We start from the raw sequence: 27,984 nt of genomic DNA on the forward strand, positions 1-27,984 counted from the left end.
GGGGCGCGGGCAACTCGCGGCTCTTCCCGGTGACAGCCGCCGTACGGGCCGCCACGGGCTGAGAGCGTTCTTCTCTTCAGTTAGGAAGCTGATTTAAAAGCACTTTGTTGCCACAGAGTTGCTTTCTTGCTTTTCAGCAGCAAGTTTGGGTTTGTTGTTGGCCAACTTACTGCCTCCAGAGCAAGGCTGTACCAAGTCATTTTGAACAGCCGTAGGATCTGATGCTTGTGTGTTACTCTAGGCATAGCAGAGCGCATCAGACCTACCTCAGCTTTTTGGGAGCTGTGCATTACGGGGCTCTGCTCCCCTCTTGTGGCCGATGTTATATTTACAAGATAGAAAGTATTGCTCACGTTTGTATCACTGAGGAAAGGTTTGTGATTTTTGCTCTCCTTTCGGGGCTGCTGGTGGTGACTTGTTTGGTGTCGTTGTTTGTTTGAAGCAGCCTTAGAAAATTGCTGCTCACTTGGCTGGATAACACAGCGTAATAGCCTGGCCTCGGTTTGGGTTCCGTAGACTAAGCCGTGCTTTCTTCCTCTGCATTGAGTAGAATGAACCCTGTACAATTCTGTCAGAGCTCTAGAGACAGACCCTAACTGCAGTGCTTCCTATATAGGGAAGGATTTGTGCAGTATCTCTGGCCAGGAGTTTTCTCACTGTGCTGTTGGGAAATGTATTGATTGACTGCTTTTATGGAACATGCTTGGAAAACATTAAATATTCTTCAGAGAGAACACCAGTACTAGAATTAAGGATTGCCAATGTGACTTCAGTGCTCTGATTCTTCCCTTTCATAACACTTCTGCAGGTTATGTGCCTGAGAAGTCCATGTCAGCACTCTCAAACAGGACGGGCTGTGCACTGCAGAGGAGATTGCACACCTGAAAAACCTTCTACTGTCCCTACATTTCGCTGTTCTACAGGCAACTGCCGGGCATGTGCATGACTTATGGAGCTGTTCAGCAAATGCTGGTAAGATCTGTACCTGGGGATTTATTATATAATGGGCAGGAAAACCATTACACTATTTCTTCTGATTGTGGTACCAAAATGTTACGGCTATTTGAATTGGTGCTAGGGATTCTAAGTGTATTTGTTTTCTAGTTGTCTTGGAAATACTTACTCATTTTTGATTAGTTTCCTCCTTTGCCTGTACATCTTGTTTGACTTCTGATGGTATAATACAAGGTACTGCTAGTGGTATCAAAGGAATCAGTTCACCTGGGTGATAAATTCTGTGTCAGGAAAAGAGAATGCATCTAAGAACTGAGCCTTACATTTGTATTTACCTTTATCACATTAGCCTATCCCAGGGTACTTTACAAAATGTCTTCAGGCATTGACCAGAAAATCTTCATGGATTCACAAATTTCTACACGGGCATTCATGTTGTAATTTGGAAGTGCTTAATTGCTTATGTACAAAAAAGAACTGTGTACCACAGTGGAGCACAGTGGTATATGCACTCGTAGCATTAAAATATTCCTTGCTTTTCTGATATCTAGCACTAGGACGGGTATGATTTTGAATCCAAGTAAGTTAACAGGAAAACTGATTTTATTTTAACTGGAAGAGATATTGCATGGTTTCCTTGATAATATCTGTGTTAACACATCCCTTGAGAATTAAGCAAATTTAGTGACTGAAAGTTGATTCCATGTGCATCTAGTTTGCACAGTTCATTACATGAGCCATCTAGTTTGAGATACTCTTAAAAATAAGAACCAATTGCAGTTTCAGCATAAGCTTTATTCTCTGTTACAGATGTCTGTAGAAGTGTAAGATGAAGTTTCCACCAGTTTCAGAAAGGATTCATACAGCTTTCAAAAATATCATTTAAAATCATCACAGTAGATACTAAGGAAGGAAATAAAATAAGCCTACACGTCAGCCTGTGATTCACATTGCCCTTTGAAGTTCTGCATGTAGATTCTTGTCTTTTTCTTAGAGCAAACTACTCAAGTTCATGTGCTTCTTTCTTCTTAGAGATCTAAATTCAGTCATAGTTTTGTTTTAAAGTAAAACTTATATCAGGCCATCTAGTGCTGTGGTTGTCCTTCAGCTTGCTTCAGCTTTTTGTCTGAGTTTCTAAAAAGGCAAAAGATAGGGAGGTTATTTTGAAAATCTTCATATTTTTTCTGAAAATCCCGTTTTGCCAATCTGTGCAGAAGTGCCTCAGGCACTCAAATGAAGAAAGATAAAGCTTTCACATGGTTACATTCTGTTGGGGCATGCATGCTTAAAACTGTCTTATTTGTGTAATGGCCATAGAAACAGCCCTACAAAAGGAATTCAGAGTGTAGAGAGAAGAGCCTGGGGCAATTGTTGGGATCATGAAAAGCTGCCTGAAAGAAGCAGCCTGAGGTGACTGCAATGAATGATACAGTTTTGAAGCCTGACAAAACCCTTAAAAGATTTGGAAAGGACAGCTTAATATAGCTGAGTGCAAATAAAGAGTGAGGGGCTGTAAAGGTGAAAACAAAACAAGAAACCAAAACAAAAAAAGCCCAGTGTGTGGTGGGAGTTACTACTCAGAGCTCTATTAGTGACTCATCTAGAACGATCTTATTTACTCTGCTGTGATTCTCTGAAGTTAAACTAGCATTTCCTGAACATCAGATACTTCCGTTGCTCTCTCAGTGGCAGCTTAGTTACTTAGGCCCAGTCATTTCTGAAATGCTGTTCTGATTGTTTCACATGACAAATGGTTGACAACATTTTGTGGGGTGGTTTTTGCTTTTTGTTTCAAGTTTCTGCTTTTATGACTTGTTTGAAAATACCTTCAGCATTCTCTGCAAGAATGTCCTGTAGCATCTTCTCCAGTGCTTGTCCATACTCTTGATACTCTCTTTCTGTTATCTTGACACCAATTTCAAAAGGAACGTTAAACTATAAAAACATTAAAGAAGTTTAACAGATGATTTTTGGACAAGGACACTAGAAGATAATTTTATTCGTAGGTGTGATGATAAGCAAGAGGTAGAAAAATGTTATCCATTCATTTAATAATGCTGAGACATGTAGTGATCATCTGATAAACATAGTACATGGCTACTGTAGAGACTGAACTGCACGATAAACTGGAGGAGAGAAAACTAGAAGAAACTTGCTTTATTAAATGTTAGTTCTGAAATGTAAGTGAATCCTTAACAGGAGATCATGATCTGCCTTTGTGCATATACTTTTAAAGTACTTCATGCTATCAGTGCTGGCAGTTTCCATGTGTCTTTTTCTACATACCCTTCAAGTTAAATGACTGCGGCTCTCATTTGTACACCTGTGGCAGAAATTCTATTCCCACTCCAACAAAATCATTTGAACTTGTATGTGAGCAGGAGTGAAAAATACACACCTTGATATCAACACTGTTATTGTCATCTTCTCCCTCTGTTTCATCTGTATCCCAAAAGCTTTCTGTGCCTCGGCGATGTAATCTTGCTGTTGGTTTTCTTGTATCCTTTTGTTGCTAGAAAGCAAGCAAAATAGCATCTGTATAACATTCCCATAATCAAAGTGGTCTGTAGCAGGGAAAATAGAACTCATAATTAATGCAGATGCAGCAAATTAGTTAGAGCCATTGCTGGCTGCTTTTAAAGTTACAATTAGTTAAAGCTATCAGTGGCTTTTAAAGTTATGTGGATGTGTGGGTATACAGTAACTGTACTACTATTCTGCATTCACTTTATCAGCAGTTTGTTTAAGGGTTCCTTATGGAACAGCCACCTTCCAATTCATTTTCAAAATGCATGTTAACGACTTATTTAAACAGCTGCTTTTTTTTTTTTTTTTTTTTTTTTTTGTTCAGTTGGTTGGTTTGTTTCTAAGATTAGTAATTATATTTTCTCATGTGAATGTTTTGTTACAGTAATTCTCTGGAATCCCTTCTTCCTCTTCCAGAGACATTATCTTCAAAACCTCTGAACACTGTAAAGAATTTGGCTTTAAGGAATTATAGAGGAAGACAATTTCAAAAAAGCATTATTCTGACTTTTTACCTGTATGTTTTTATATGTGGGGCTTAAAAAACTAGAGCCAGCCAGAGCAGTTTCTGTCCCAAGGATGCTGAGAAGGAGAATTCCTAGCAGAATAACTCTGAGAAACATGGTTGTCTTCTTTAGGCAGTGCTTCAAACTGAAAACACAAGTTAAAAATTAAACATATTTTCTAATCTGTGTATTTGGTTGAATCCCAAGCCAGTGAAAATAGTTCTCCTGATTAGAATGATGTGCAATTGTTTCTCCAAACAAATATAGAAAGAAAGCACAATTGTTGCATGCAGAAAGGCAATATATCCTGTCAAAAGAGATTACTTACTGTGTTTTCTTCTATAACTGAGATGTAATGACTGGACCAGACAGAGAGAAATTACAGAGGAAAACTGGCAAAAGCTTAGAAATGCTCTGAAACTTCACCAGGTTACCTTTGTTGCTTCACCAAACTGCTGCTTTCTGAAGCACCTTATATAGGGAGTGGGATATTTGTTCTGTGCGGTGATATTTCTGGAAATGCAGTCTGACGTGTATTTAGATTCCTTGGAAACGTGGTGTGCTTGTAAGATAACAGTTGACAAAAACATGAAAACTGCATACATCTGCTGCTGAGTTCCTTTCTACGTATTATGAAATTGTGTGGGCAATTGTGTGTTTCTTTTGTTTTTCTGCTGTGGCATAACATCATTCCTTCTAAAAACTAGTAGCTGTAATAGCTATGTTTTGGAAAGTCCTGAGCCCTTTTACCATTATTTGGCGTGGTGTAACAGAAAAGAAGCAGAACTCCATTCCTGGCCTGCAGTAACAACCATGTTTCTTGTGTTTGCCCCTAAGTGTGCTTCCTCTCATCTACATTCTCTCCTGGGTTCTGTTCTATCAGATTTTGTTGTCCTTTGCTGAAGGACCGAAAACAAAGATGTTACCTAGAAACATCATCTCTCTTACTTTGAAAATGAAATACTGCATTTTGAAGATGTCAGTGAATACTTGTAGCAATGCCTGAGGCTCTAGAAAACATCCTGTGAGGATTGTCTTCAAACCTGAGGAATAATAGGAATGAAGTAGGAACACACAGTAAAGGATGACAAATTTACCTTCTGTTGCTTGTGTTCCAGCTAGACTTGAATGATGTGGCTGATCTGTGGGATTTATTCTATGCTACAGATCACAAACCTTCAGTTGTAGGATTGAGGAAGGCATGGGAAATGAGAAGGAATTTAGTTGAGTCAGATTTTCTGTTGGAGAAAATGTAACTTGGAGCATCGCTACATAGAGTGACCATAGTAACTGTGCTCTGGCCAAAGAAGACAGTCTCTTTAGCACATCTGCAGGTTTTGAAACTAGTTTTTTTCTGGGGATGCAGTTCCATGTTGTTCTCTTTCACAGATTCCACATCTCACATTACTGCTTCCCAGCTGATTTTTTCAAACACTGCAGCTGTGTTTCAAATCAGATTTGTGTAATGATCCAATTGTTAAAAAGAAAATTTCTGAAACATGTCCATAGTATCAGCTGACTGGGTAGCACCAAGAAAGCTGGTAACTGCACTAGGGCAGCTGAGAACAATCAGAGGCAATGGATCAAATCCCTTCTGCAACAAAGTTAGGTTAAGAAGTTCTTATAGAGTTAGATCTCCGTCTTGACTTTTGTCTGACAGCCTGCTGGCAGAGAACACTGAGGAGCACAAAGAAAGTAGGCAGTGATGAACCACTGGAGAGCTTCTGGGTCCTAACAGAAGCCCCTTGCATTTTCATGGTATACTGTGGATTCTGGCCAGAATAGGCATTTATTAGCTCTTACAAAGCTAAATACTATACATGAGAGCCACACTAAGGCATCTGTCAAGGCAGACTATAGAAAACCTCAATAAAAAACCCCTGTGAAAGATTACCAAATACAGCATACCAGGCTTTAACCAATAAGACTTTATTTTGTTGTCTAAACAAAAACCTGAGGTACAGTATAGAATTGTGGCTAAAAAAAAGTCTTCAAATTGTATTTTCATTTGTTGATGTTTGTTAAATAAACAAGTTTGAGATTACTGTAAAGCAAAATACATATGCGTTCTGCTACTCTTTTTCATCTTTGGGAATGCATGGAGATTTTCATGTATCTGAGCACATTACTTTCAGGGAAACCCAAGCACCATTTCAGTACCACCAGAATGCTGTCTACTGCTAACTCCACCAGCCCACCCTGTCACTTGAAATAGTTTTGGCCTTTGAGTGGCAGAGTATTTGCCCCTTACACAGATGGGTTCACACATGAGCACTTTCATTGCCTGCCTCCTCCTGTTCCTGCTCGCATGCTTGAAGTGTATCCAATTAAATCTGACTCCTAAACCAGAAGGCAGGTTACAATTTTTACAGTATCAGGGAGTAGCACAAGGCACAGTACTTTGCTCCTCTCTTCATCTTTAATTTAAGGGAATGTCAATTAAGGCTGATTATCAACACATAGTAGCCTCCAAGTATTGGTTAAGAGTGCTCATAAAATTGGATAGTTATTTCCCCATGTTCACGTCCAGTTTGGATAAAACCAGTTCTCATCTGATTCAAGAAACATTGCAAATCAGGTATAGTGATCGCTTCCAGCAGCTGGGCTGGTCAGTCCCGCATCACTGCTCATTCTGCTGCCCTTCTGGAACGGCAGACACTCCTCCTTGGCCCTTGTTGACATCGCTGATGCATGCCCACAGCCCATCTACCGATTCCTTCCACAGTGTGACCTCAAAAACAGAGCAGGAAAAGGTTTTAGCCTTAAACATTCTCAGTTTCTCATTTTCGTTGTAATGACCACATCACTGAGATGGTGATGGTCTATAAATACAGCAGTGTGTCAGAGTTGTTTTAAGCATCAAATTATTTATTGCTGTTTGCTAAATCATTATCCAGCAATAAAGGGAGTGAGAATTAATTCTGGTGGTAGTATCCCTACAAAATAAAATTAAGCCTACATTTCCAATCAGGACTAAGAATGCAATGCATGTAGTTTACCAGAGGTTAGGGTCTTCTTCCCCTTTAGGTAAATAAAGAAATAAACCACAAAAAACCACTACTGCATCAAAAGGAAGTCTTTAGAAGTCTTAACTCAAAACAACAAAAGTGAAAATATGACATGCAAGAGCAAACTGAGGCTGCAGTACTCACTTTATTGTCTCCTCCAGACACTGCAAGTATATTTGCAGTAATGGACCAACTCACATGCCAGACAACATCATTGAACTTGTGCAGCAATTTTGGTGACCATGAACTTCCAGAGGCATCATCGCATGTCCAGATAAACACTCTGCCATCCTATAAAAACAAATAGACTGAGTTGGCTGGCCATGAGCGGTAACACAAAAACCAAGCTTGTTTGCATTTCCAATTATGACTGCACTTACACTGATATGAACTCTAAACGTGTCTATATGCATATTCACTGTACATAGTGGTTTTTTTTCTTACTTACGTAAGGCGTAAGTACAGCTCACTCCTATAGAAGTCTCACCTGTGAACAGCTAGCAATGGTACTTGTTGGCAAGCCTATGGATGGAGCCCAGGCTACATCTCGAACCCAGTCACTGTGTGCCTCCAGCTTCTGCTCTTCTTTCCACTGACCATCTTCTTCTCTGAAAATACATATACACAGTTGGAAGGATGGCAGCAGTGCCAGCTGTACTTTCCACCTACTGTTCTGGGAGACTTTTTAATCGCTTTCAGCCTCCTGGTTTTATCCAGACAGCACAAAGCACAAACGTTCCTAACTCTCCTCTAAAAAGCTGTATGGCTTAAGCTGACAAAATCCCTTCTAGGGAACAGAATGCAACACAGGAGAAACACATTTGGTCTTCAGTTACTGCATGGAGACCTGCTATTGTGCAAATAACAAATGTAATCAAAGACAATTAAACAGCCAATTTTCAAGATAAGATTAAGCAGATCTGACATGAATTGCTATGAGAGTTTCTAAGACACTAAGTTGTTTCTATTTTTAAAGTACTTTTCTAAAATAGTGATAGTTAAAGATGAAAGCACAGAGATGCCTGAAGTATAATTCAAGGTGCTAGTAGGGACATTCAGAGGTTTTTTTTTCCTGAGGGTTTTTTTTTTTTTGAAGTCCTTAAGACTGCTAAGAGAGCACTTACTTCCAGATCTTGACAAGGTTGTCACAACCACCAGATGCAAATCTTTTGATGTAGTTTGGTTTTTGACCAGATGGTTGCTCTATAAGGCTGCCTGGTACAACAGCAGGAGCCCAGCTAACTGCATTACATCCAATCTATATAAGGAAAAAATAAGGTCATTACTAAAAGCTGTGGAGGGAGCAAAGGACATCAATGCTGGATCGATAAGAACTCCAGATACTATTCTATTCTGGATGGATAAGAACTCCAGATACTATTCTATTCTATTCTTGACTGGGTATTTACTCAGGAAGTGTTAGGTAGCTAAGTAACTGTCTTACAGGCAAATATCATCTTGGAAATGTACACAGTGGAGACAGATTAAAAATAAATAAATAAATAAAAAAGAAGAGGTGCAAGATGTATGCCGTTGCTAAGAGTGAGGAATGCAGAAAGAATCTGTGGGCCCACAGCTCAATCTTCTTTTAATGCAAGCCACCACCATTAGCTGCTTAGATGGTTGTCAAGTTTTGTTTAAACAAAAAGTCCCACTGCTGTGGGAAAACCACAAGTTTCTCCCTGCAGTTTTTCCAGCCTCTAGTTGAAGTGTACTCACAGCCAGATTGTAGGAGGTGTTCTTAATATCAAAGCCATTTCCCACTATGTAACTTCCAGCACTGTTTAACAATCATGCTCAGATGTATTATCAGTGCTGTTTAATGGCTTTCACATCTTATTTTCTGCTTCATTTTACTTACTATAAAATATACTTTCTTACTTTGGATTTATTTTAAACAAGTTATTTTTGGTTCTGGAAAACAATTCACAATATTTAATTGTATTTCAGTATTTATCTAGTTTCTGCAATCTTTGAAGCACTAACTCAATGCTCATCCATGGCTCCAACTTACAGTATGTGCATTGCTGATCTTTTTGACTTCCCACTGCCCGTCACCAGTGTAGCTCAGTAATGAAATTGCACCATCAGAGCTCCCGCAGGCCAGTATCAGTCCGTAGTCGTGTGGTGCCCAGCAGACAGAATTCACTGTGAGGGATGAGACAGACTGGGTTACAACGCAGTGCTAACTAAAACTGCCTAACCCAATCACTGACTTGTACTAGTGAATGGTCACTAACAGTGAGCAGCTTTGCAAGCTAAGAAGAGTCTTAGTATTCCTGAATTTCAGCAAAGACAATTACCACAGTTTATTGAATGATGGAAAACTGCCCCTAGTTTTAGAAGATGACCAGAACAGCACTTTCAATGAGATAAAATCCTCTTGACTATCCTGTGTAACAGTGAAGAGGTATCAATGATTCTAGAACAAAAGCTGACAAGCTGGTACAGCATTTAAAGTCTAGATCAGTAACAAAACAAAGGTATGCATCCATTATATACTCATTTTTAACCCTGGCTTAGTCTTAGGAGCATGGATCAAGAGTATATTCTAGTCAATTCCTTTGGGAATAAAGAACAATACGGAACAGCAAAGCACCACTTCTTTCTCTGGGCTTTGGCATACTGAACGCTTCAGAAACATCTCAGCTTTGCCGGTAGGAGAACTGATCATCTCAACAGAACAGTTTTGATTTGAAAACAAAACACAGCATACTAAAATTTCGCTTTTTCCTTTCCTTTCCTCCTGGAGTGGATACATACAACACTATTGCAAGACTCCAGTACCCCATGACCTTGTTTATCCAAAGCTGATTTACTTGTCCTGTGCAAACGCTGTATGTACCAAGACAGCTGGCTATCCAGCAGTATGCCATTCTATAGACGTCCTCCCTGTGCAGAATAGACTTACTGTCTTCTCTCCATTAACTTATCACAATCTGATGGAAGATTTCTTCCTTAACAATGATGGATTTATTCCAGTCCAAAACCTATCGCAGTCCCAGTTTCACTTCCCAGTTCTAGACACCACACACCTGAGGAATCATGCCCTGTGTACTCATAGGTCTTTTCCCAAGTGCCATTTTCTTCCTTCCAGATAATAACCTTCCTGTCATAGGAGCAGGAAGCCAAGATGTTTCCGTACATAGGATGAGCCCAGGCAACTTGCCACACTGGACCTTCATGCCTGCAAGAAACAATGTTATTTGGAAAAGCTGAGAGAAACGCATTCCAGTTGTGGCTGTTTCAGCCATCACATCACAAACTGTTGTTCTGTACATCACTAATACAATGATATGAAGAATATGAGTAAAGCCAAGATGAAAAATAGGGTATGACTGTCAGATAAAGCCATTACCATTGAAAACAATTCCAAACATTTATCCTTGTATTAAGATTGCGAGTTTAATTCTATAGAATTATAGGTGTTAAATAGACAATGAGTCAGACAGCGACAGCATTACTTCCAACTGCCTCTGTTCCCCTGAAGGCTCTTTGAAGTTATTTAGAAGAACCAGCCACAAAGAACCACATCCTACATCACCAAAAGGCAAAACGACAAAATATTAGAGACTTGCAAAGAACATCATCTCTTAAGACAACTTACCCTCTTAGGTCCGCAATGAGGATCTGCCCTCCATTCCGAACATCAAAGATTTTCACAGATCTGTCTGAAGAACAGGTCGCTAGCCGAGTGCCATAGTAATCCATCTGCGCATCGTGCTGTAAGGCAACACCGAAGGTGCTGTTGGCCCATGCGAGTTCTGCTTTCTTAATAAACACCACTACATTTCAGAAGTAGCTCTAAGAACTGCTAACAACTCACTGAGTCCCAGCAGGACAGGGCAAGGGGGACAGTGTTTAAATAACCCAGAAAAAGCACACAAGTCATTTATTTCCCCACCCGCTGTTTTCTCTGACTGTACACACGTTATGTGTGCGGTGGGTGGGACTCGGAGTGGGGATGCACAGCACTTTCAGGAGAGGACAGGAGCTTGGTAGCACCGAGTGTAAAGCCTTGACCAAGTTATGTACTGTCATTTCTTACTGTGTGAATTCAGTGTAATTGCACTAATATCTTTTATTTAGCTTGAAATGTCAGCATTTAACAGCGCTCATTGCTTTCATAAACTGCTTTGTAATCCTTCCTCCTATGCATGCTTGCACAGCTGCTCCCAGAAACACCCGCATCAAGGAAACCAGTGCTGTCCACCCAAGTTCTATGCCATTCAGTACACACGTATACTTTGTTCCACAGAAACAACCCCGCGCATGGAAACTGTGAGCGTTAAACTTTTCTTCCTTTCCATTTTCCTGCTCCCCATTACGAAATAGCGCTATCAGAATTGTTGTCACGATTTGATATCTCACGTCCCACATTAACTTTCCATGCAGATACGCGCACTGTGCTCTCTGACCCCCATACTAACGCACCACGCAGCAGTGTCGGCACAACTCGGCACAGCACCCTTACAGCGCTGAGCCGCGTTTTCCGAGGCTGAACGGCAGCAGTACCGCGCACACTTACTATCATGTCCTCGTGAGAGGTGTCCACGGTGTTAATGACGGAAACCTGCGGAAGGAGGGAAGGGGGGGAGGTTAGGAAGCAGCGCACCATGCACGGGCCGGGAGCCAGCGCTCGGCTACGGACATACGGCCGCCCCGGCGAGCGGAGCGCCTCTCCCGGTCCCGCAGGCCGCAGAGCCAGCACCGGCACCTTCTTCCGCCGCCTCCCGCTGTACCCCGAGAGACCTCCCCGCCCCGCGGAGCTGGGCTCGGACCCGCCGTCCTCCTCGGGCCTACCATGGCGGCGGCTGCGGGCCGTGGAACGGCGGGCGGCGATCGGTCGGCGGGCGGCCGCGCGGCTCAGACGTGGCACGGCGGTCCGCCGCCCAAACGGGCCCCGCCGCGGCGCCGCCCGCGCAGGAGGTTCCGCCCGCGCCCAGTTCCGCCCGGCGCCGCGCGCAGGCGGGGGGAAGCGGCGCCGTGCCGTCCCGTGCTGCTGCGCCGCGCTCCACTCCGTTCCGCGCGGCGCGGCGCGGCGGTTCGCGTGGCCGGCGGACGATGGCGGCCGCTGCGCGGTGCGATACTCCTGCGGCTGCCGCCGCGCTGACCGCCGCCGACCCGTGCCGCGCTGCGAGCCGCTGCGCCTGCAGGGGCCGCCCGAGGCCCGGCGCCGCTGCCCGGAGCCGGCTGGGTCGGCGGAGCCCCCTCCCGGCGGCCGCCCCGGGGCCCGTCCCGCCGCCTCGGGGGCGGCCCCGCGGGGAGCGCGCGGCCCCGCTGCCCTCCGCCATCTTCCCGCGGGCGCCCGGCGCCGTGCCGCCCCGCCGCCATGGCCAGCGTGTCGTACCATATCTCCAGCTTGCTGGAGAAGATGACCTCCACCGACAAGGACTTCAGGTGCGGACCGGAGCGCCTCGTTTCCCCCGGGCGGGCCGTCCCCGCCGCCCGGCAGCCGTCGCCCGACGCCGGGCTGCGGCCGCGCGCGTGGTGCTCGCAGCCGTGCTGCTGGGCTGCGGGGCTGGGAGCGCCTCCCGGGCAGGGCGAGAGGGGATGCGTTTTCTCGTTGTTGATGTCAGTAGAGAAAGAAAAGAATCTGTAGGCGCAAAACTGGCGGCTCGGTGTCCGAGCTGCGCTACGGACGCGTTCGATCCGTTGCAGCCGGCAGCTGTGACAGGTGTCACCGGCAGCCCGCGCCGTGCGCTGCCGGCCGGGAGGTACCGCCCGTGCCCGTTACCCGCCTCGCGGAGCCCGCAGCGGGCAGCAGCAGCCCCGCGCTGCGCGCATCCCGCCGGTCGGTGGCCATACTTGGTCATGCTCGTGCTGCGCGCACGGGAGCGCGGGTGCAGCTCGGGAGCCCCTCCGTACCCAACGCGCTGCGGTTCTGGGGTTTTGGGGGGTTTCTGGGCAGCCTAATGCCGCTGCAGCCCTCGTGCCGCGTGTACCGGGCTGCTGCCCCGGGGAAGGCTTGCATGTGGGACACAGCCCCGTACTCCCCCGGGCAGCATTTGTTCCTTAATGCTGGATGACTTACATCAGAGCCGGATTTAAAATGGAGGGAGGTGTCATCCGCTAAACGGAAGAGGGGCGCTCCTCCTTGGTTCCTTTCGGACACCCATCCCGGTGCCGAGGCGCACGTTAGGACAGTTAAGATGTGATAATCGTGTGTCCATTGCTCAGAGCCTCGGGCTTCTGTTCGTTTCCTGCTCCCAGGAGAGCAGAGTTACAGAACTTCTCACTATGCGTTTTAACGTTGTCCCTGTAGGAAATTACGTTGGCCGACAGTCAGAGGTCTTGTTGTTTTTCTCTTAAGCTGGAATGAGAAGTACGTGCTTGGTTTTGCTCATGGGAGAGAAAAGTGCAATCAGAAATATCATTTGTGCCAAATACTGTCTTACGTTATTAATGAAATGCAAATAAATTTGATTGGGTGGTGGATATGGAATAAAGAGCAGAGGAGTGTTCCTTAATAGAGGGACACTGGAGCATCAGAAGGAAGACATGCAGCGTTCCCGGCTGGCAGTGCTTCAGAGCAGCCATAAATGTCCGTACCTTTTATCTAGAACAGAAAAAAAGCTCTGTTAGGGATCTGAGCGAGGAAGGAGGGCGGGTGTGCGGCCAACACAGCTGCCAGGACCTGCACGGCCCCAGGGAGCAGGAGGGTGCGAGAAGGGCGAGGTTGGGCTGAACACTGCAGCTCTAAATATAGCCTGGGGGATTTTCAAGGTAGAGAGGATCTTTTTATAAGCTATAGAGGGACTTTTTTAAGTTACAGAAGAAGTGTAAAGGTCCGGTATGGAGCCAGGACTTTATTTTCCATTTTTGAGCTTGATAGACTTTCTCTGTGTGTGGGACCGTGCCGTCATTGCCAGAGATGTCAGAAGGAACACAGCCAGGCACCTTCTCAGACCCCATGCTTGGTTTCCTGGGTCTGACAACTGGTGAAGAACCACTCGTGTTTTTTGTAGCGTACTCAATGGTGTCCATGTAGGCACTGAGAGAAAATGCACAATGGGTCCCACAGTGCCAGTTTCAGTTGTAGCTTACCCCGTCCCTGTCAAGTATTTTTAGAAGAGAATATCTATTCCTTATTTTCATAGACTTTTTAGCCGAGGCCTTTTCACCAGCCGCCTCGCTCTGAGTTTTCTTCTTGCCAGAAAGTATCAGTTCTATGTACTGCCTTTTCCATTACAGTGTAAAGGATTGTAGGTTAGTCTTTTAAAATCTGTTTTTGTACGAAGACTGATTGCCAAGAGAAGGAGATGCATTTGTGTCTGTGTTTCAGCCAGTCCACTTCTGCTACATTTATTTCAGATTTATGGCCACCAATGACCTGATGATGGAACTGCAAAAAGATTCTATAAAACTAGATGAAGACAGTGAGAAAAAAGTCGTGAAAATGCTTTTGAAATTGCTGGAAGACAAAAATGGGGAAGTACAGAACCTCGCTGTCAAATGGTAAGAGCCGTGTCAGAAATTACTGTATTCGTTGGCCATAACAAAGCTGGCACAGATTCCACTGAGTGTTGGAATGGAGCCTGCTCCTGCTGCATTGCGCCCTGCTCCAGCCACCCCTCCTGGGGGCTTTCTCTCACCTGCTGCACACATGAGCTTCTTTTCCTGTTGGGAGCCAGGCAGGGTGAGCATACAGATGCCTTTGTTCAAGCAGTAGGTGACTTCAGGAGTAGTTGAGTTCTTACCAAATTGTGAGGCAGCATGCCTAAGATTTCATTTCTTTAGAGAGAAGCTCAGTTTTGAGTTTTGGGACATCAAGCTCCTCTCCTTTAGGCAGGTTTGAAATCCAGTGCTGAATTTCCCAGTGGCCTTGTCATTGTTATGGATGGTATTAAGCTGGTGACATGTATAGCCCTTTTGCTGACATACAATTACTGCTTTACACTAACTGTAATGGGTGCAAATAAAAACAGATAATTGCAAACAAATGCTGTCAAACACTTTATGCACAATTTTGAATACAAACTCACAAGCGGGAAACATAGATTGTTAAAAGCTTTAATAGCGCTAGTAATAATAGTAATAACAATAAAATGTGCAGAGTGAAGGGAGCAGACTTCCCACGGCAGTTCTGAGCCTTGGCTCAGGCAGAGGGTTTCACACGTGGCAGAGGGCAATAGATAGTTAATAGCATGTAGAAACCATCTGGCATTTGTTCTAGGAACTCAGTTTCTTACGGCTGATTTTGTTTCAAAACCTGACTTGGGAAAGCAGTCCTCTTCGTGTTCATTCTTACTTGGTTCTCCTTCTGCAGTCTGGGCCCACTGGTTGGCAAAGTGAAGGAGTACCAGGTGGAAACCATTGTGGATACACTGTGCACAAACATGTTGTCAGACAAGGAACAGCTGCGGGACATCTCCAGCATTGGATTGAAAACAGTCATCTCTGAGCTGCCGCCAGCTTCTACAGGTGAAATGTTTGTCCCTGTCTGATAGATTGAGGCAGAAGGGAATCATAGCCTTTGGGAAGCAGGAAAATGGGTGGGTCAGAGCCTGAACCTTATAAATTCCTTATTCATCAGCTGGAGGACAAGAAATGAAGGAAGGAGGAAAGATAGTTCAAGCTGAAATACTGCTATGGGTATCGATGAGATGACTTGAAACCTCTTGGGCTGGTCACTGTGAGGATACTTACATCTGAAACTGCATCTGAGTCCTTAGAGAAATCCACTTATGTTTATGCAATCCTAAGACATTCAGTGCAAGCTGAGATCCAGCTGCTCAAGAATACCTGGCATTCACGGAGATGTGGGTTTCCTCTGCAGCCATCCCGTGTATCTGCTGCTCCCTCATGGCAGATTGCTGCGGCAGTGCTGCCTGCCTGTGTGAGAGGCTGAGAGGAGACTGAGGATTAGTTTGCAAATTACTAAATTTCATCGTGGAGCTGAGGAACTGTTTTTGCTAGGATTGCTCTCTCTATACAGAAAACACTGATATGTTGAGTCCGAATATTTTCAAGTTAAAAACGGGGGAAAAAAAAACTGTCAGAAAATTCCCCCCCAGCTCTGCTCTGTGAGTTCCATGGCAGGGGCTGCCCACTCTGTGCCACCATTTAGGTAGAAGACTGTCCAAGATGAGGAGCTCCTTCAGGAGCATTAGCAAGCTGTCCTGCAGCTGGCAGTGTCTGTCCTTCACCTCAAACAAGAGCTGGCTCACCACTGCTCTTGTCATCTCTTCCTGTGGCAAATTCTTATTTTTAATGTAGGATTGAGACCTTTTTTTAAGTGACGGGGAAAAATCTCTCTCCTGCAGGTTCCACAATGACAGCAAATGTATGCAAAAAGATCACAGCCCAGCTGACAGGAGCTATTGGCAAGCAGGAGGATGTCTCTGTGCAGCTGGAGGCTCTTGACATCCTGTCAGATATGTTGAGCAGGTACCAAAGGATTTCCTTTGGCAGCTGGGTACAGCAAGGGGCTGCACTGTGTGTGTTTGCTTTTGATTTCTGTATTTCCCTAATCTTATTTTGTAGGCTTAAAACTGAAGGATTTGGGTTGGCTGCCACTGGGGGATATCTCAGCAGAACAGATTGCCCAGCAGGGATGAGGGGCTGCATGCTGAGCCCCTCCGTGCTGGGCAATAGTGGTAACAGTAGTGATGGATCCCACAGAGGCTCTGTTTAAAAAAAAACATATAAGGCGAGGGAGGGCAAAGCAGGGAAGTTTATTTTAGCCTCTGGTCTGATTGCACATGCATTTTTTTTCCTGGCTGCCTCTTTCTCTTGTTACATAAGTCAGAGTGACAGTGTCATATGTCAGCAGCATGCAAGAATTATTGACGAAACCGCAGGGCATCTAGAAGGACACAATCAAAATCAAATTACTCCATGATGAAGACAAAAAATCTCTCCCTGTGTTGTATAATACAAACCAGTGTTCACACCCAGGATGCCAAATCCACCCTTTTGCTCTCCCTTCCCCTTCATAGCTGAAAAGTTTGTACATTTTTTGCTGGCATGGGAGCTTTTCCTCTGACATGCTGACTTTCAAATTCTATCTTGTTCTGTTGGTTGCAGGCTGGGGGGAACGCTCTACTCTTTCCATTCTTCCATCCTGAACTGTCTCCTTCCTCAGCTAACAAGCCCCAGGTTGGCAGTACGTAAAAGAGCCATCATCGCTTTGGGTCATCTCGTCCTGACCTGCAGTGGGAACACCTTCTCAGAGCTCACAGAGCATCTTATTGCTGAGCTGAAGAAGAATGAGTCTACCTCAACTACCAGGACATACATTCAGTGTATCGCTGGCATCAGTAGGCAGGCTGGACACCGCATAGGTAGGACAAGTGGTTTGAAAGGATACCGGAAACAGGCATGCATTTTAAAGCAGCTCTCTTTCAGTGGTAAAAGAAGTGCATTCAGTCTGTTCTTGATGTGTTAGTGGGTTGTGCTTTGGGGTTCTCTCTGTGTTTCTGATTTGGCATTGATCTACACTTGGGAGGAGACACCAAACAAACTCTCTGGCTGCCATTCTATAGTGCATTTCATCACTACCCTGGTCTGAATTAATGCCTCTGTGAATGATGGAAGTGGATTCACCTCATTTTAAAAAAGAGGAGAAATGTAGGATAGCACGTCTGAAAGATCTGCCTGAACTGACATTCAGCCCTGGAAGACTTCTAGGCATAGCTCTTTCTACGACTGAAGTGCCGGGGTCATCTACTGAAAATCCCTGCAGGGCTGCTTGTTGCTGGGCTGCTGGCTCCTCGCCTAAGGGATCCAAGTGGGGAATGCTGTGCACATGAAGGAAGTAACAGGTGGCTGAGATTGTTTACCACTGCTTACTTTGTCTTTCTCAGGAGAACATCTGGAGAAGATAATTCCTCTGATTGTTCAGTACTGTAACGTGGATGATGATGAGTTGAGAGAGTACTGCTTTCAGGCGTTTGAGTCTTTTGTGAGAAGGTGTGTGCCCTTGAACAACTGCACTATCCTTTGCATTGATGTCCTGCTGGTGTAAATATGTCTACTTACAGTGTCCTGGGTTGAGTATCTTCCTACACACATTCCTGTTGGGAAAGATACTTCACAAATAACATTTCTTCTTCACTTGCAGAGTTTGGCATAATTTATGAGCTATTTTACTGTAACATGTAAGAGTGTATTTTCTGTATTGGTTTTGCAGAACTAGGAGTTTTTCTTGTCTCTGGAGGATACCTCAAGAGGGGGGTTCCCGGTATATGGAGGGAGTGGGAGGCAAGAAGGGGGGTCATATAGAAGCTTTCCTGATGTTTGATCAGAAGTTCAGGGCTTGTCTTGGAGAAGCAGCCCTGCAGAGCTGCTGAGTTTTTCTCCCACAGAGAGCAGACTGAGCCAGGGGTGCTCACAGGTAGTTTTTTCTGTTTGTTGTTGTTGTTGTTGTTGTTGTTTGTTTGTTTGTTTTTTGTTTTTTTCCTTATAGAAACCAGTGCATCCTCCCCAGCAGAATGTGGTATTGCTTCATGCACTGTAAGAGAAGGATTTAACTCATATTAACAAAATGCTTAAACGGTCTGGGAAGCGTTTTGGGATCCTTTTCAGATGGATTGTTTTAGTTGAGTATTTAAAATTGCTTATTATTCATTTTATTAACTCTAACTCTTAGAATTTTTGTTTGTCGTGATAGGTGCCCAAAAGAAATTGACCCTCACATCCCAAACGTGATGAGTCTATGTTTGAAGTACATCACCTTTGACCCAAACTACAACTATGACAATGAGGAGGAAGAAGAGGAAGAAAGGATGGAAACTGAAAATGGAGAGGATGAGGAGCAAGGTGCCTGCTTGTGAGAATGACTGTGCTCAGCAGAACACTGATTTACATTTCTCCTATTCCTGCTCTCTCACCCTCTGGGATGTTACTTTTCAGATCTTTCTCAAGACAGCCAGTGCTCTTGAATTGGTTATTTTAATTTACCGGTGCTAATAACCAGCACCTCAAATTTCTGCCTGCCTTAGGCAACAGGGAGAACACTGAATCTCTGTGCTATCAGAGCTAGGTGGAGGAAGCATTGCCTTTCATGTCCCTGCTGACTTAGTAGTGATCTCTTAGAGCATGTACACCAAGCAGCCAAGTTTGATGCTTGAAAATCCTGAGGAGCAACAGATCTGATGTCTTGACTATTGGAAGCACTTCCTTGTGCTCTCAGAAGTGCCAGACTCGGGCTCCAAGCAGCTGATTTGATGTGCCTGGGTTGTTAGTTGAGGGGAGGTGTCATTTTGGGGCCTTCTGAAGTCTGAGCTTCCACTGGTGACACCAAGCATTTGGATCAGCTGTAACCCAGATTCCTGTTTCTCCTGATAATTTAACTCTAGTAGATTCAGGCACATGTGAGTTAGATATTGCCTTACTGGGATCCTAACAAAATGGTGTTTCTTGAAAGGAAAGATGTTATGAGGAGATCTGAAAACTGCAGTTAACAGTTACCTTACGGGTTTCTTACTGCATCTGCTGGGGTGCTGTGCAGCATTATTTTTGGACTAGATGATCTCTAGAGGTCTTTTGCATCCCCTACAATTCTGTGATTCTATGAACTGCTGTTTGGAATGAAACACTGCCATTATAACAGTTTCAGTTCAACCTAACTCAGCCTACAGATATTGTAGCCACACCATTGTTATTATTATAAGGTAGCTATTTTTTACTGCTTTGTAGCAGAAAGAAGCGAAGCTACAGTCCTGAACCATAGAAAGTGCCACCATTAGAAACATCTCAGTCATCAGTGTAAGCAATCTGATACTGTCTTAAGAGGGGTCTTCTGTTTACTTTCTGAATCTGTTTAGCTTGAGGTGCATGTCGAGCCTTGGTCAGATAGCAAGTGTATGTTTAAAGCCTTTTAGCTATAGACAGCATTTTGTAATGTCGCTATTTATAGCTGCATGAAGTGTGTGGCAGCTAAGAGCAAAGCTAGAGCAGGTTCCCTGAAAGGAGGGCATGTTTGTTTACTTTCATGCTAATCAGGGTAAGATCTTGGCAGGCTTCTTGGAGAGTAGTTAGTTGTTCTGCCAGTAGCATTGTAAATTGTTTGCTATTTTGTGCCACTCAGGGATTGTTGAGTAAATATTTACATATTTCTGCTTTTAAAATCAGAGAACCTCATTCTTTCTTCAAAACAAAAGGCTTGATGCCTGAGCTGACCGTGGCTTCCCCAGTAAGTGGAGTAATATTAAGGTTTGTTCTGTCAGCCCTGACTTAAAACAGAAGAATCTGAACTCACATCAGCACAGAGCAGCCCTGGGTCACACTGCTGTCTCTGCACACACTGCTCTCTCACACTGGTGACATCTGTATGGACAGGCTATTCTGAACAATTTCATGTTCCCACAGATGTGTGAGCTACTGGCACCTGTTTGTTTAGTCAGCCAGAGGGGGAAACTCTGAAGCATCAGGTGGTCATCTACTTCTCATTTGCTCCTGACAGTGCACCTTGTTTTCCCTTGTCTTCCTTCCAGAAAGTGATGATGAGTACAGTGATGATGATGACATCAGTTGGAAAGTCCGCAGGGCTGCAGCAAAGTGCCTGGAGGCCATTGTCAGCAGCAGGCATGATCTCCTTCAGGACTTCTACAAAACCCTTTCTCCAGTTTTGATAAGCAGATTTAAGGAGAGAGAGGAGAATGTCAAAGCTGACATCTTCAGTGCTTACATCTCCTTGCTGAAGCAAACACTGCCCATCCAGAGCTGGCTACATGCTTCAGATGACTCCGGCAAAGATGATGTTTCCCTGACGATGCTTCAGAACCAGGTGTGTGAGGAGATGGTGGGTTGGATGGCAGCAGAAAACAATAAAGAGAAGTAGATAGTGTGCCACTGATGAATGTGCCTAATAGTCAAGCTTGAGAACAAAACTAGCTGAAGGAGCCATTGGGCAGACCACCAGAGGATATCAGATCCCAAGGGCTAACAGTTCACCCTTTTTTTTCAGTTCACCCTTTTTACCATTCCTGGGAGTGAGAGCTGAGGCAGTGCAAGAGCACTCAGTTGTATGCAGTTGTCCCCCTGGCTCAGCGTCTGACGTGTTTTTGGACTGTATAAAACACACTGGCCTTTGGCTAAAATGATGATTTTGTTGTATTTCTTAAAGCTTCTGTGTTAGGAGAGAACACCAACATCAGAAAGGTTTGCTAGGGATTCTGTTTTAGAATATGGAAGAATAAAGTCCCCTCCAGCTCATCAAGTCCCCTCCAGCTCATCAGTTCATGTATTTTTTCTTCACATGCACTGGCTTGTAATCTTTCCCTAATCTTGTTCTCTAATGAACAATTCCACCGTTTCTTACTGAATCCTGACAGTTTTCTTGCTGTGCTGTTAGTGCTTCTGGCTCAGCTGAGCAAGCTGCTTTGGTAACATAGCTCTGTGCCCTGGAAGCTGAGATGATTGATGTGTTTCTTTCTGGTTTGTTCTTCCACATTGCAGGTTCCCAACATTGTCAAGGCCTTGCACAAGCAGCTCAAGGACAAGAGCATCAAGTCCAGACAGGGTTGTTTCAGCCTCCTGACAGAGCTGGCCCATGTTCTTCCTGGTTGCCTGGCAGAGCACATCCCTGCACTAGTGCCTGGTAAAGCTTGTCCACGATCTGTGGGTTGTCTCTGTTAGTTGATATCACAATGTGTGCTCCTGACCTGCATGTTCAGGTTTTATTTCTGTGTACTGTCTCTGTTCAGCTTCAAGGCATACATGTCAAGTTCTTTTGCATGTTGATACATTAAGCAGTTCCCAGATCAGTCCTTAGTTCTGCCTACCACTGACAGCCAGGATAAGAATACCAGCTTCATTTCCAAAGTCCCTGGAGGAGGTGTCTTTTGGAGGGCATGTTCCAGCCTCCTTTGAAATCAGCTAGAATTACATGCTAGCCTGCTGAGATCAGTAACAAGTGACATTTTCTTTTACAAAATATAGTGGTATTAACAAATACATTCATATTGACCAATAATTTTATGTGCTCCCTCACATTTTTCACAGAACTTTCCTTGCTTGTAAGTTCATGAAGTATCCGAGACTTCTGAAAGGCTCGTAGTACTGAGGGTCTGCTTTGGCTTCTGAAGTGACTGTGCAGTAAACATATAAAAAGTCTCCTGTAGTTGTTCCTGTGCCCAATCCACGTACCTCTTTCTTAGGAATCAGTGAGTTGCAAAAAGCCTGTAAGTAGAAAGCCAAGCACAACTTCAGGGATAGCAAGCAGTGTTGTGTTTCTGATTAAGTCAGAAAATGGACTTGTAAGTATGTGACATCTAGGAAGGAAGTCAGTCTATTAATGATCCACAGTTACGTTGCTGGCAGTACTAACAGAAGTCATAAAAGAAGTCATAAGACTTCCCAGAGAAGAATAAAGGAAAAACTCAGAAAGGGACATTGCAGCTGCATGGAGTGCCTGCTGAGACTAGATACTCCCAGTCTTAACATTGTCAGTCATATTTGTATTTTGATAACAGTCCCTCCTTATCTCACCCAGGATGACTTTTCTTACTAAATTTTACAAAGTCTTTATAGCCAGCTATCCACGACTGCTGCAAAGAACAGTTGTGTTTGAATTGCTTCTTCCTTGAAAGCAGAAAGACTGCAAAGATAATAGTTCTTTGGAGTAGTAAATATATTTTGAGTAGGGAGAGGAAAGAAAACAGATTCAGATTGTGCCCATTTTCTGAGGGTGGCTCTGGTGGCTTTTATCCCAATAAAAACCACCAGTTGAAATAAGGCAGCATTCATTCTTGTCTCTTCTGCATAGGTATCGTTTTCTCCTTGTCTGATAAATCCAACTCCTCCAACATGAGAATCGATGCACTGTCTTTTCTTCATGTCCTTCTTTGCAACCACCAGCCAGAGGCATTTCATCCTTATATCAAAAGCCTGTTACCTCCAGTCGTGGCCTGTATAGGAGACCCCTTCTATAAGATCACTTCAGAAGCTCTGCTGGTTGCTCAACAGCTTGTGAAGGTTATCAGGCCTTTGGACAAACCTTGCACTTTTGATGCCAAGCCGTACGTGAAGGACCTTTTTCCCGGTACTCTGAAACGATTGAAGGCAGCTGACATTGACCAGGAGGTAAAAGAGCGTGCTATCTCATGTATGGGACAGATCATTTACAGCCTGGGAGACCATTTAAGCACTGATCTGCAGCCAACATTGAAGATATTTCTGGAGAGGCTCAAAAATGAAATCACCCGATTGACAGCAGTTAAAGCATTAACACTCATTGCCAGTTCTCCACTTAAGATAGACTTAAGACCTATCCTAGGGGAAGGTTTCCCCATTCTAGCTTCCTTCTTGAGAAAGAATCAACGTGCCTTGAAACTGAGCACTCTGGCTGCTCTGGATATTCTGGTGAAGAACTACAGTGACAGCCTTAAGCCTGCCATGGTAGAGTCTGTTCTTACGGAGCTCCCTGCTTTAATCAGTGAGAATGACATGCACGTTTCCCAGGTGGCAATTGTGTTCCTTACTACTTTAGCTAAGGTTTATCCATCCAGCATCTCTAAGATCACCAGTTCAGTTCTTGCTGAAATCTTTCAGCTTGTCCACTCACCTTTGCTTCAAGGAGGGGCTCTGAATGCTATCATTGACTTCTTCCAGGCTCTGGTTCTGACAAAGGCAGCCACTGTGGGCTACTCGGAGCTGATGAAGCAGCTGACTGCACCTGTTTACTCCTCAGGTCCATCTGGGGCATCGGCAGCGCTACACAAACAGGCGTATTATTCTGCTGCAAAGTGCGTGGCAGCCCTTTCCTCAGCCTGCCCCAAAGAAGCCCCTGGGACAGTGAACCAGTTTATCCAGGATGTAAAAAGCCCCAAATGCAGCTCTGCTGTAAAGGTGCTGGCCTTCCTTTCGCTGGCAGAGATCGGGCGCACCACGAACCTTACGAGCGCTCAGAAGGAGCTCAAAACTGTCATCCTGGATGCATTCGCTTCCCCCAGCGAAGAGGTGAAATCTGCTGCTTCCTATGCACTGGGGAACATCAGCGTTGGAAGTCTTAAGGAGTATCTTCCCTTCTTGCTGAAAGAGATTGAAAGCCAGCCCAAGAGACAGTACCTCCTGCTGCACTCTTTGAAAGAAGTCATTAGCTCTTCCCCAGCTGACAGCCTCAAGCCTTACGTGGAGGATATTTGGGCTCTGCTTTTCAAGCACTGCGAGTGCTCAGAAGAAGGGACGCGCAACGTGGTGGCCGAGTGCTTGGGGAAGCTGACTCTGGTGAATCCCTCTGAGCTGCTGCCTCGGCTGAAAAAGCAGCTGTCATCAGGTAAAGATACAAAGAGCAGTGCTGAGATGGAGTGGTGCTTTGTTTTGCTGGAAGGTTCTCTTGTAAACCACTAGTGGGTACCACAGGGAGAAAGGCAGTCCAGAGAGGTGAGAAGGAGACAGGGGATCTTTGCGAGGGCTTCAAAGGAGTACTGCATTGCATGGGGTGTGGGAGGTGGTTAGCAGCAGGGGCTGAACACAGACCTTGTGCTGGGCGAGGTTGTTCAGACAAATCCTCAGTCCACTTTTCAATGTATGTCTGCTGAAACTGAAAGCAGAATAAATGCTACAAAGTTAAAGTGATGATTTTGTCTCTTGATCTGTCAGTTTTCTTCTTTCCATCTTTGTCACAGGCTCCCCACATGCCCGCAGTACAGTGGTGACTGCAGTCAAATTCACAATTGCAGACCACCCTCAACCTATTGATACTCTCCTGAAAGGCTGCATAGGTAAGCTTGTGAAAGTCACAGGGTGAGCTGAGAACAGGTTTTGGCTTTCATTAGCAGCTCAGGGATTTTTCACACCTGTGTGCACCTCACCTAATCCAGTTATTTTTCTGCTGTGTTCCTCTGCTTTTGGCACTCAGGAGGAATGCTGTCACATGGGCCCTTGCTAAACTGTGATACTCTGCTCTTGGGCATATTCCATTGGTGATAGAGCTTTTTAGGAAGCATGAACTCCCTCTGGTTTCAAAGTTAGGATTCAAGCATTATGCAGACAGAATCTTGTGAAACACAACCTAACTTAAAATGGCCTTATACCTTATAGGGAGCCTCTGTCTCAGATCTGTTGTATGGAAGTAGGCCTTCTATTTCAGAGAAGTCTTATTGGAGCAAAGTAGATCTGAGCAAGAAAAAAGAACACGATCCTTGAATACTGAACCTTCTGATGTGACTTTAAGGGAAGGTCTGTGGTAGCTGGAATCTTGCTGTTTATCTTTATGCCCAAATGCAAAAAGGTCACAATTCTTCTACTTACTGTATCCTGAATGAAAGCATCTCTAATGTCTGTTAGACCATGCCCCTAGAGTTATTTCACCATAGCTATATCCAACCTACATAAAAAATACACGGTAGTGTTCTTGTGTCAGTTACAATTGCTTCTTGGTGGACTCGTAAAACGCTGCCTGGTGTGTTCTCAACCCACAGGTAGCTTCTTAAAAACCCTTCAGGATTCAGACCTGAATGTTCGACGTGTGGCTTTAGCCATGTTTAATTCTGCTGCTCACAACAAACCTTCGTTAATCCGGGACTTGCTAAATGCAGTTCTCCCCAGCTTATATAATGAAACAAAGGTCAGAAGAGAACTCATCCGAGAGGTATGCAATTAGTTTGTCCTGAGTGCGGTACGGCAGCAGCTCCATGTGTGTGAAGCTGTCACGCTGTCTGCTGGTAGGTTACAGCTCTATTTTTTTTCTTGTTCAAGGTAGAAATGGGGCCATTCAAACACACAGTGGATGATGGCCTTGATGTGAGGAAAGCTGCTTTTGAATGCATGTACACGCTGCTGGAAAGCTGTCTTGACCGGCTGGATATCTATGAGTACCTGAACCATGTGGAGGATGGACTGAAGGATCACTATGATATTCAGGTGGGTAGGTGCTTTGCCAAAACTGCTGTAGGACAGAGAAGTAACTGATGTCATTCAGCTCTGAGGGAGCCAGGGCACGACTCATAGCTTAATAGGAGCACTATTTCCTTTTCATTCTGTTTAATCTACCTCCAGTTAGAAGGGGTGCAGCAGTGGGGTGGACTGAACACAGCCTTTCTCTCAAAAGCTGAGCACCCCACAGACACCTGGGACACCTGGGACCCAAGTCCAGCTGGGCACCTGTTGTATGTTGGAGACTAGCAGGTGCATTTCTAATTATGGCTTAATAAAAACCCTTACAGAAGTGCAAAGAAAACCACTGTGGTACAGATGCCACGATGAGAGCACAGCCTTCTGCAGACAGGATCCATGCTGGAGCCAGGGGACTGGAGGCTGTAGCGAAGCAGCACATTTTCTCTTTCCTCCTTTGTCTAGATGCTGACTTTCATAATGCTGGCTCGGCTGTCCACACTCTGCCCTAATGCAGTTCTGCAGAGGCTCGAGCGACTGATCGAACCGCTCCGAGCAACCTGCTCCACAAAGGTGAGATCAGTGGGACATGCTGGGGCTGTGTTCTGCCACCTGTACCCTTAGCCCTCTGTTACTACTTCTGAGCAACCTGCTCCCCAGGTTCCTCTGGTTAGAAAATGATCTGCTCGTTCCTGTGTCTGCTGATGTGGTCAGTGTTGTGCCAGCATCATCTTTTCTCAATCCCAACTGAAGATTCTGCTTTGGATTTTTAGGTAAAAGCTGGTTCAGTGAAACAGGAGTTTGAAAAGCAGGATGAATTGAAGCGATCAGCAATGAGAGCAGTAGCTGCTCTCCTGACCATCCCTGAAGTAGAGAAAAGTCCAGCGATGGCTGAATTTTCTTCTCAAATCAGATCCAGTCCCGAAATGGCATCGCTTTTTGAAAGTATTCAGAAAGACACTGCTTCTCTGCCCACTACAGAATCAATGGACATGAGCTAAGGCTCTGCCCTGTACTCCATCGCCTGCCTCACCATGCATGAACCAACAGCTGTGTCACGGGTGGGCTGAGTGAGGATGTCATCAGACTGTGCTCTGATGCAGCAACTGCTTGGCAGTTGGTGGGTGCCAGCAGAAGTAGCTGCTCCTGGCTGCACCTGTGGGCACCAGGCATCTTGCTGCATTTTAACGTGATACATGAGATCAAGGAAAGCATGGCCCCTGTGCAGGGAGGAGTAGATGTGTATGCTGTTTCAGCAAGCTTTTACAGGGTACGTCAAGCAATTTAGCATGATGCCATGGAAAATGGAAACCACTCCTGGATGGAGTATTTCCCTTCTGAAGTACAAAGAGAAATAGCTTAAAAGTTTGGTTTTTTTAACCACTGCACATGCACTTTTTACTCCAAATTGCCTGAAGAATGTATTTGTATTGTTTCACTAAGTAACATGGCTGAAATCTGCGTGTCTTTAAGTAGTGATGTACACCATAAGCATAGGACCTTTGTCAAGAAGAGGAAGGAGACTTGCATGAGCAAAGCTGCACGAGCTGCAGCTGGATTGTTCCTACCAATACATCCCAGCCTGTCTGTACAAGGCTAGATTCATAGAACATGTGATAGTTGGGTATTTCCACAGTGTTTCAGCAATACCTTTTTTTCTACTTTTTACTGCAGAATACCTCAATGGGCTGCCTTCCAAAAGAGACTGCAGGACTGTAGTACAATACAAATCATGTATTTGTTCTTTGCATTAAGCAGTGGCCTCTCTTGGCCCCTTGGAACAGATCAGTGTTTGTACTGAGTGACCACCACCACAGCACCCATCTGCTCCAAATTCTGGTCGTTAAATTACACAGCAGCAGCACAAATTTGGAGGGAAGCTCATATTGAGTGCTCCAGTACCACAGGTGAATCTCAGTAACCAGAGCTGCTGAAACACACAGTCCACAGTACCTTCTGTCATTTGAAAACCTCTAAAGCAGATGTTTTGTTCAAATACTGCTTTGCAGAGGGGAAGAAAAGCCTTAAGAGAAAATGTAACAGCAAATTAGAGAAGGGCACCACAACACAGTTCTTACAGCCGTGGAGTTGTAATAAGTTTTCATTTCTCGTTTTTGACAGCAGTTGATGTGAAAAATATTTATAGTGCAGTGTTAAAGAATATCCACCCTGTTTGAGTGGTGACTTAAAATAAAAAATGTACCTATGAA

At 44.6% G+C, this 27,984-nt stretch overlaps 3 protein-coding genes and 1 long non-coding RNA gene across 6 annotated transcripts; 2 read left to right on the forward strand and 2 right to left on the reverse strand.

The window, feature by feature from the left end:
- On the forward strand, positions 1–6,047 carry LOC121106668. Its single transcript, XR_006931382.1, has 3 exons — positions 1–373; positions 809–972; positions 1,765–6,047. It is a non-coding gene; the product is annotated as an uncharacterized LOC121106668 (long non-coding RNA).
- Positions 1,729–4,435, reverse strand: GHRL (ghrelin/obestatin prepropeptide). Its single transcript, NM_001001131.2, has 5 exons — positions 4,315–4,435; positions 3,996–4,131; positions 3,353–3,466; positions 2,781–2,889; positions 1,729–2,088 (listed from the first exon to the last, which is right to left on the reverse strand). Exons 2-5 carry the CDS (start codon positions 4,101–4,103, stop codon positions 2,069–2,071), a joined length of 351 nt encoding a protein of 116 aa, NP_001001131.2. The 5' UTR covers positions 4,104–4,131; positions 4,315–4,435; the 3' UTR covers positions 1,729–2,068.
- Positions 5,900–13,281, reverse strand: SEC13 (SEC13 homolog, nuclear pore and COPII coat complex component). 2 transcript variants are annotated; one of them, XM_015293127.4, is made up of 9 exons: positions 12,345–13,281; positions 11,523–11,567; positions 10,602–10,717; positions 10,030–10,181; positions 9,009–9,142; positions 8,119–8,252; positions 7,482–7,602; positions 7,139–7,285; positions 5,900–6,717 (listed from the first exon to the last, which is right to left on the reverse strand). In XM_015293127.4, exons 1-9 carry the CDS (start codon positions 12,345–12,347, stop codon positions 6,607–6,609), a joined length of 963 nt encoding a protein of 320 aa, XP_015148613.1. In that variant the 5' UTR covers positions 12,348–13,281; the 3' UTR covers positions 5,900–6,606. The 2 variants fall into 2 exon arrangements, with proteins under 2 accessions (XP_015148613.1, NP_001264770.1); NM_001277841.2 differs by lacking the exon at positions 12,345–13,281 and adding an exon at positions 11,798–11,902.
- On the forward strand, positions 12,295–27,984 carry CAND2 (cullin associated and neddylation dissociated 2 (putative)). Of its 2 annotated transcripts, XM_414452.7 has the most exons (15): positions 12,295–12,394; positions 14,309–14,452; positions 15,264–15,418; positions 16,261–16,384; positions 17,024–17,280; positions 17,803–17,908; positions 18,609–18,757; positions 20,434–20,726; positions 21,398–21,539; positions 22,707–24,215; positions 24,568–24,663; positions 25,363–25,532; positions 25,640–25,804; positions 26,240–26,347; positions 26,548–27,984. In XM_414452.7, exons 1-15 carry the CDS (start codon positions 12,327–12,329, stop codon positions 26,773–26,775), a joined length of 3,714 nt encoding a protein of 1,237 aa, XP_414452.3. In that variant the 5' UTR covers positions 12,295–12,326; the 3' UTR covers positions 26,776–27,984. The 2 variants fall into 2 exon arrangements, 1 of the variants encoding a protein (XP_414452.3); XR_001468603.4 differs by lacking the exon at positions 26,548–27,984 and having other exon boundaries at positions 25,644–25,804; positions 26,240–26,349.

Source organism: Gallus gallus, chromosome 12, assembly GCF_016699485.2.
Source record: "Gallus gallus isolate bGalGal1 chromosome 12, bGalGal1.mat.broiler.GRCg7b, whole genome shotgun sequence".
Classification (NCBI taxonomy): domain Eukaryota; kingdom Metazoa; phylum Chordata; class Aves; order Galliformes; family Phasianidae; genus Gallus; species Gallus gallus.

Bases quoted from the DNA above. Each gene is read 5' to 3' on its own strand.
- GHRL (NM_001001131.2), bottom strand. From the start codon at position 4,103: ATGTTTCTCAGAGTTATTCTGCTAGGAATTCTCCTTCTCAGCATCCTT. The intron at 3,467-3,995 runs GTAAAAAGTCAG...CTTGCTTTCTAG, and splicing joins CCACATATAAAAACATACAG to CAACAAAAGGATACAAGAAA. The intron at 2,089-2,780 runs GTATTTTCAAAC...TTGCCTTTTTAG, and splicing joins TCTTGCAGAGAATGCTGAAG to AAACTCAGACAAAAAGCTGA.
- CAND2 (XM_414452.7), top strand. From the start codon at position 12,327: ATGGCCAGCGTGTCGTACCATATCTCCAGCTTGCTGGAGAAGATGACC. The intron at 12,395-14,308 runs GTGCGGACCGGA...CATTTATTTCAG, and splicing joins TCCACCGACAAGGACTTCAG to ATTTATGGCCACCAATGACC. The intron at 24,216-24,567 runs GTAAAGATACAA...TCTTTGTCACAG, and splicing joins GAAAAAGCAGCTGTCATCAG to GCTCCCCACATGCCCGCAGT.
- SEC13 (XM_015293127.4), bottom strand. The intron at 8,253-9,008 runs GTAAGTTGGAGC...TTCCTTATATAG, and splicing joins AGATCAGCAATGCACATACT to ATTGGATGTAATGCAGTTAG. The intron at 7,286-7,481 runs GTGAGACTTCTA...TTGTTTTTATAG, and splicing joins CCATTGCTAGCTGTTCACAG to GATGGCAGAGTGTTTATCTG.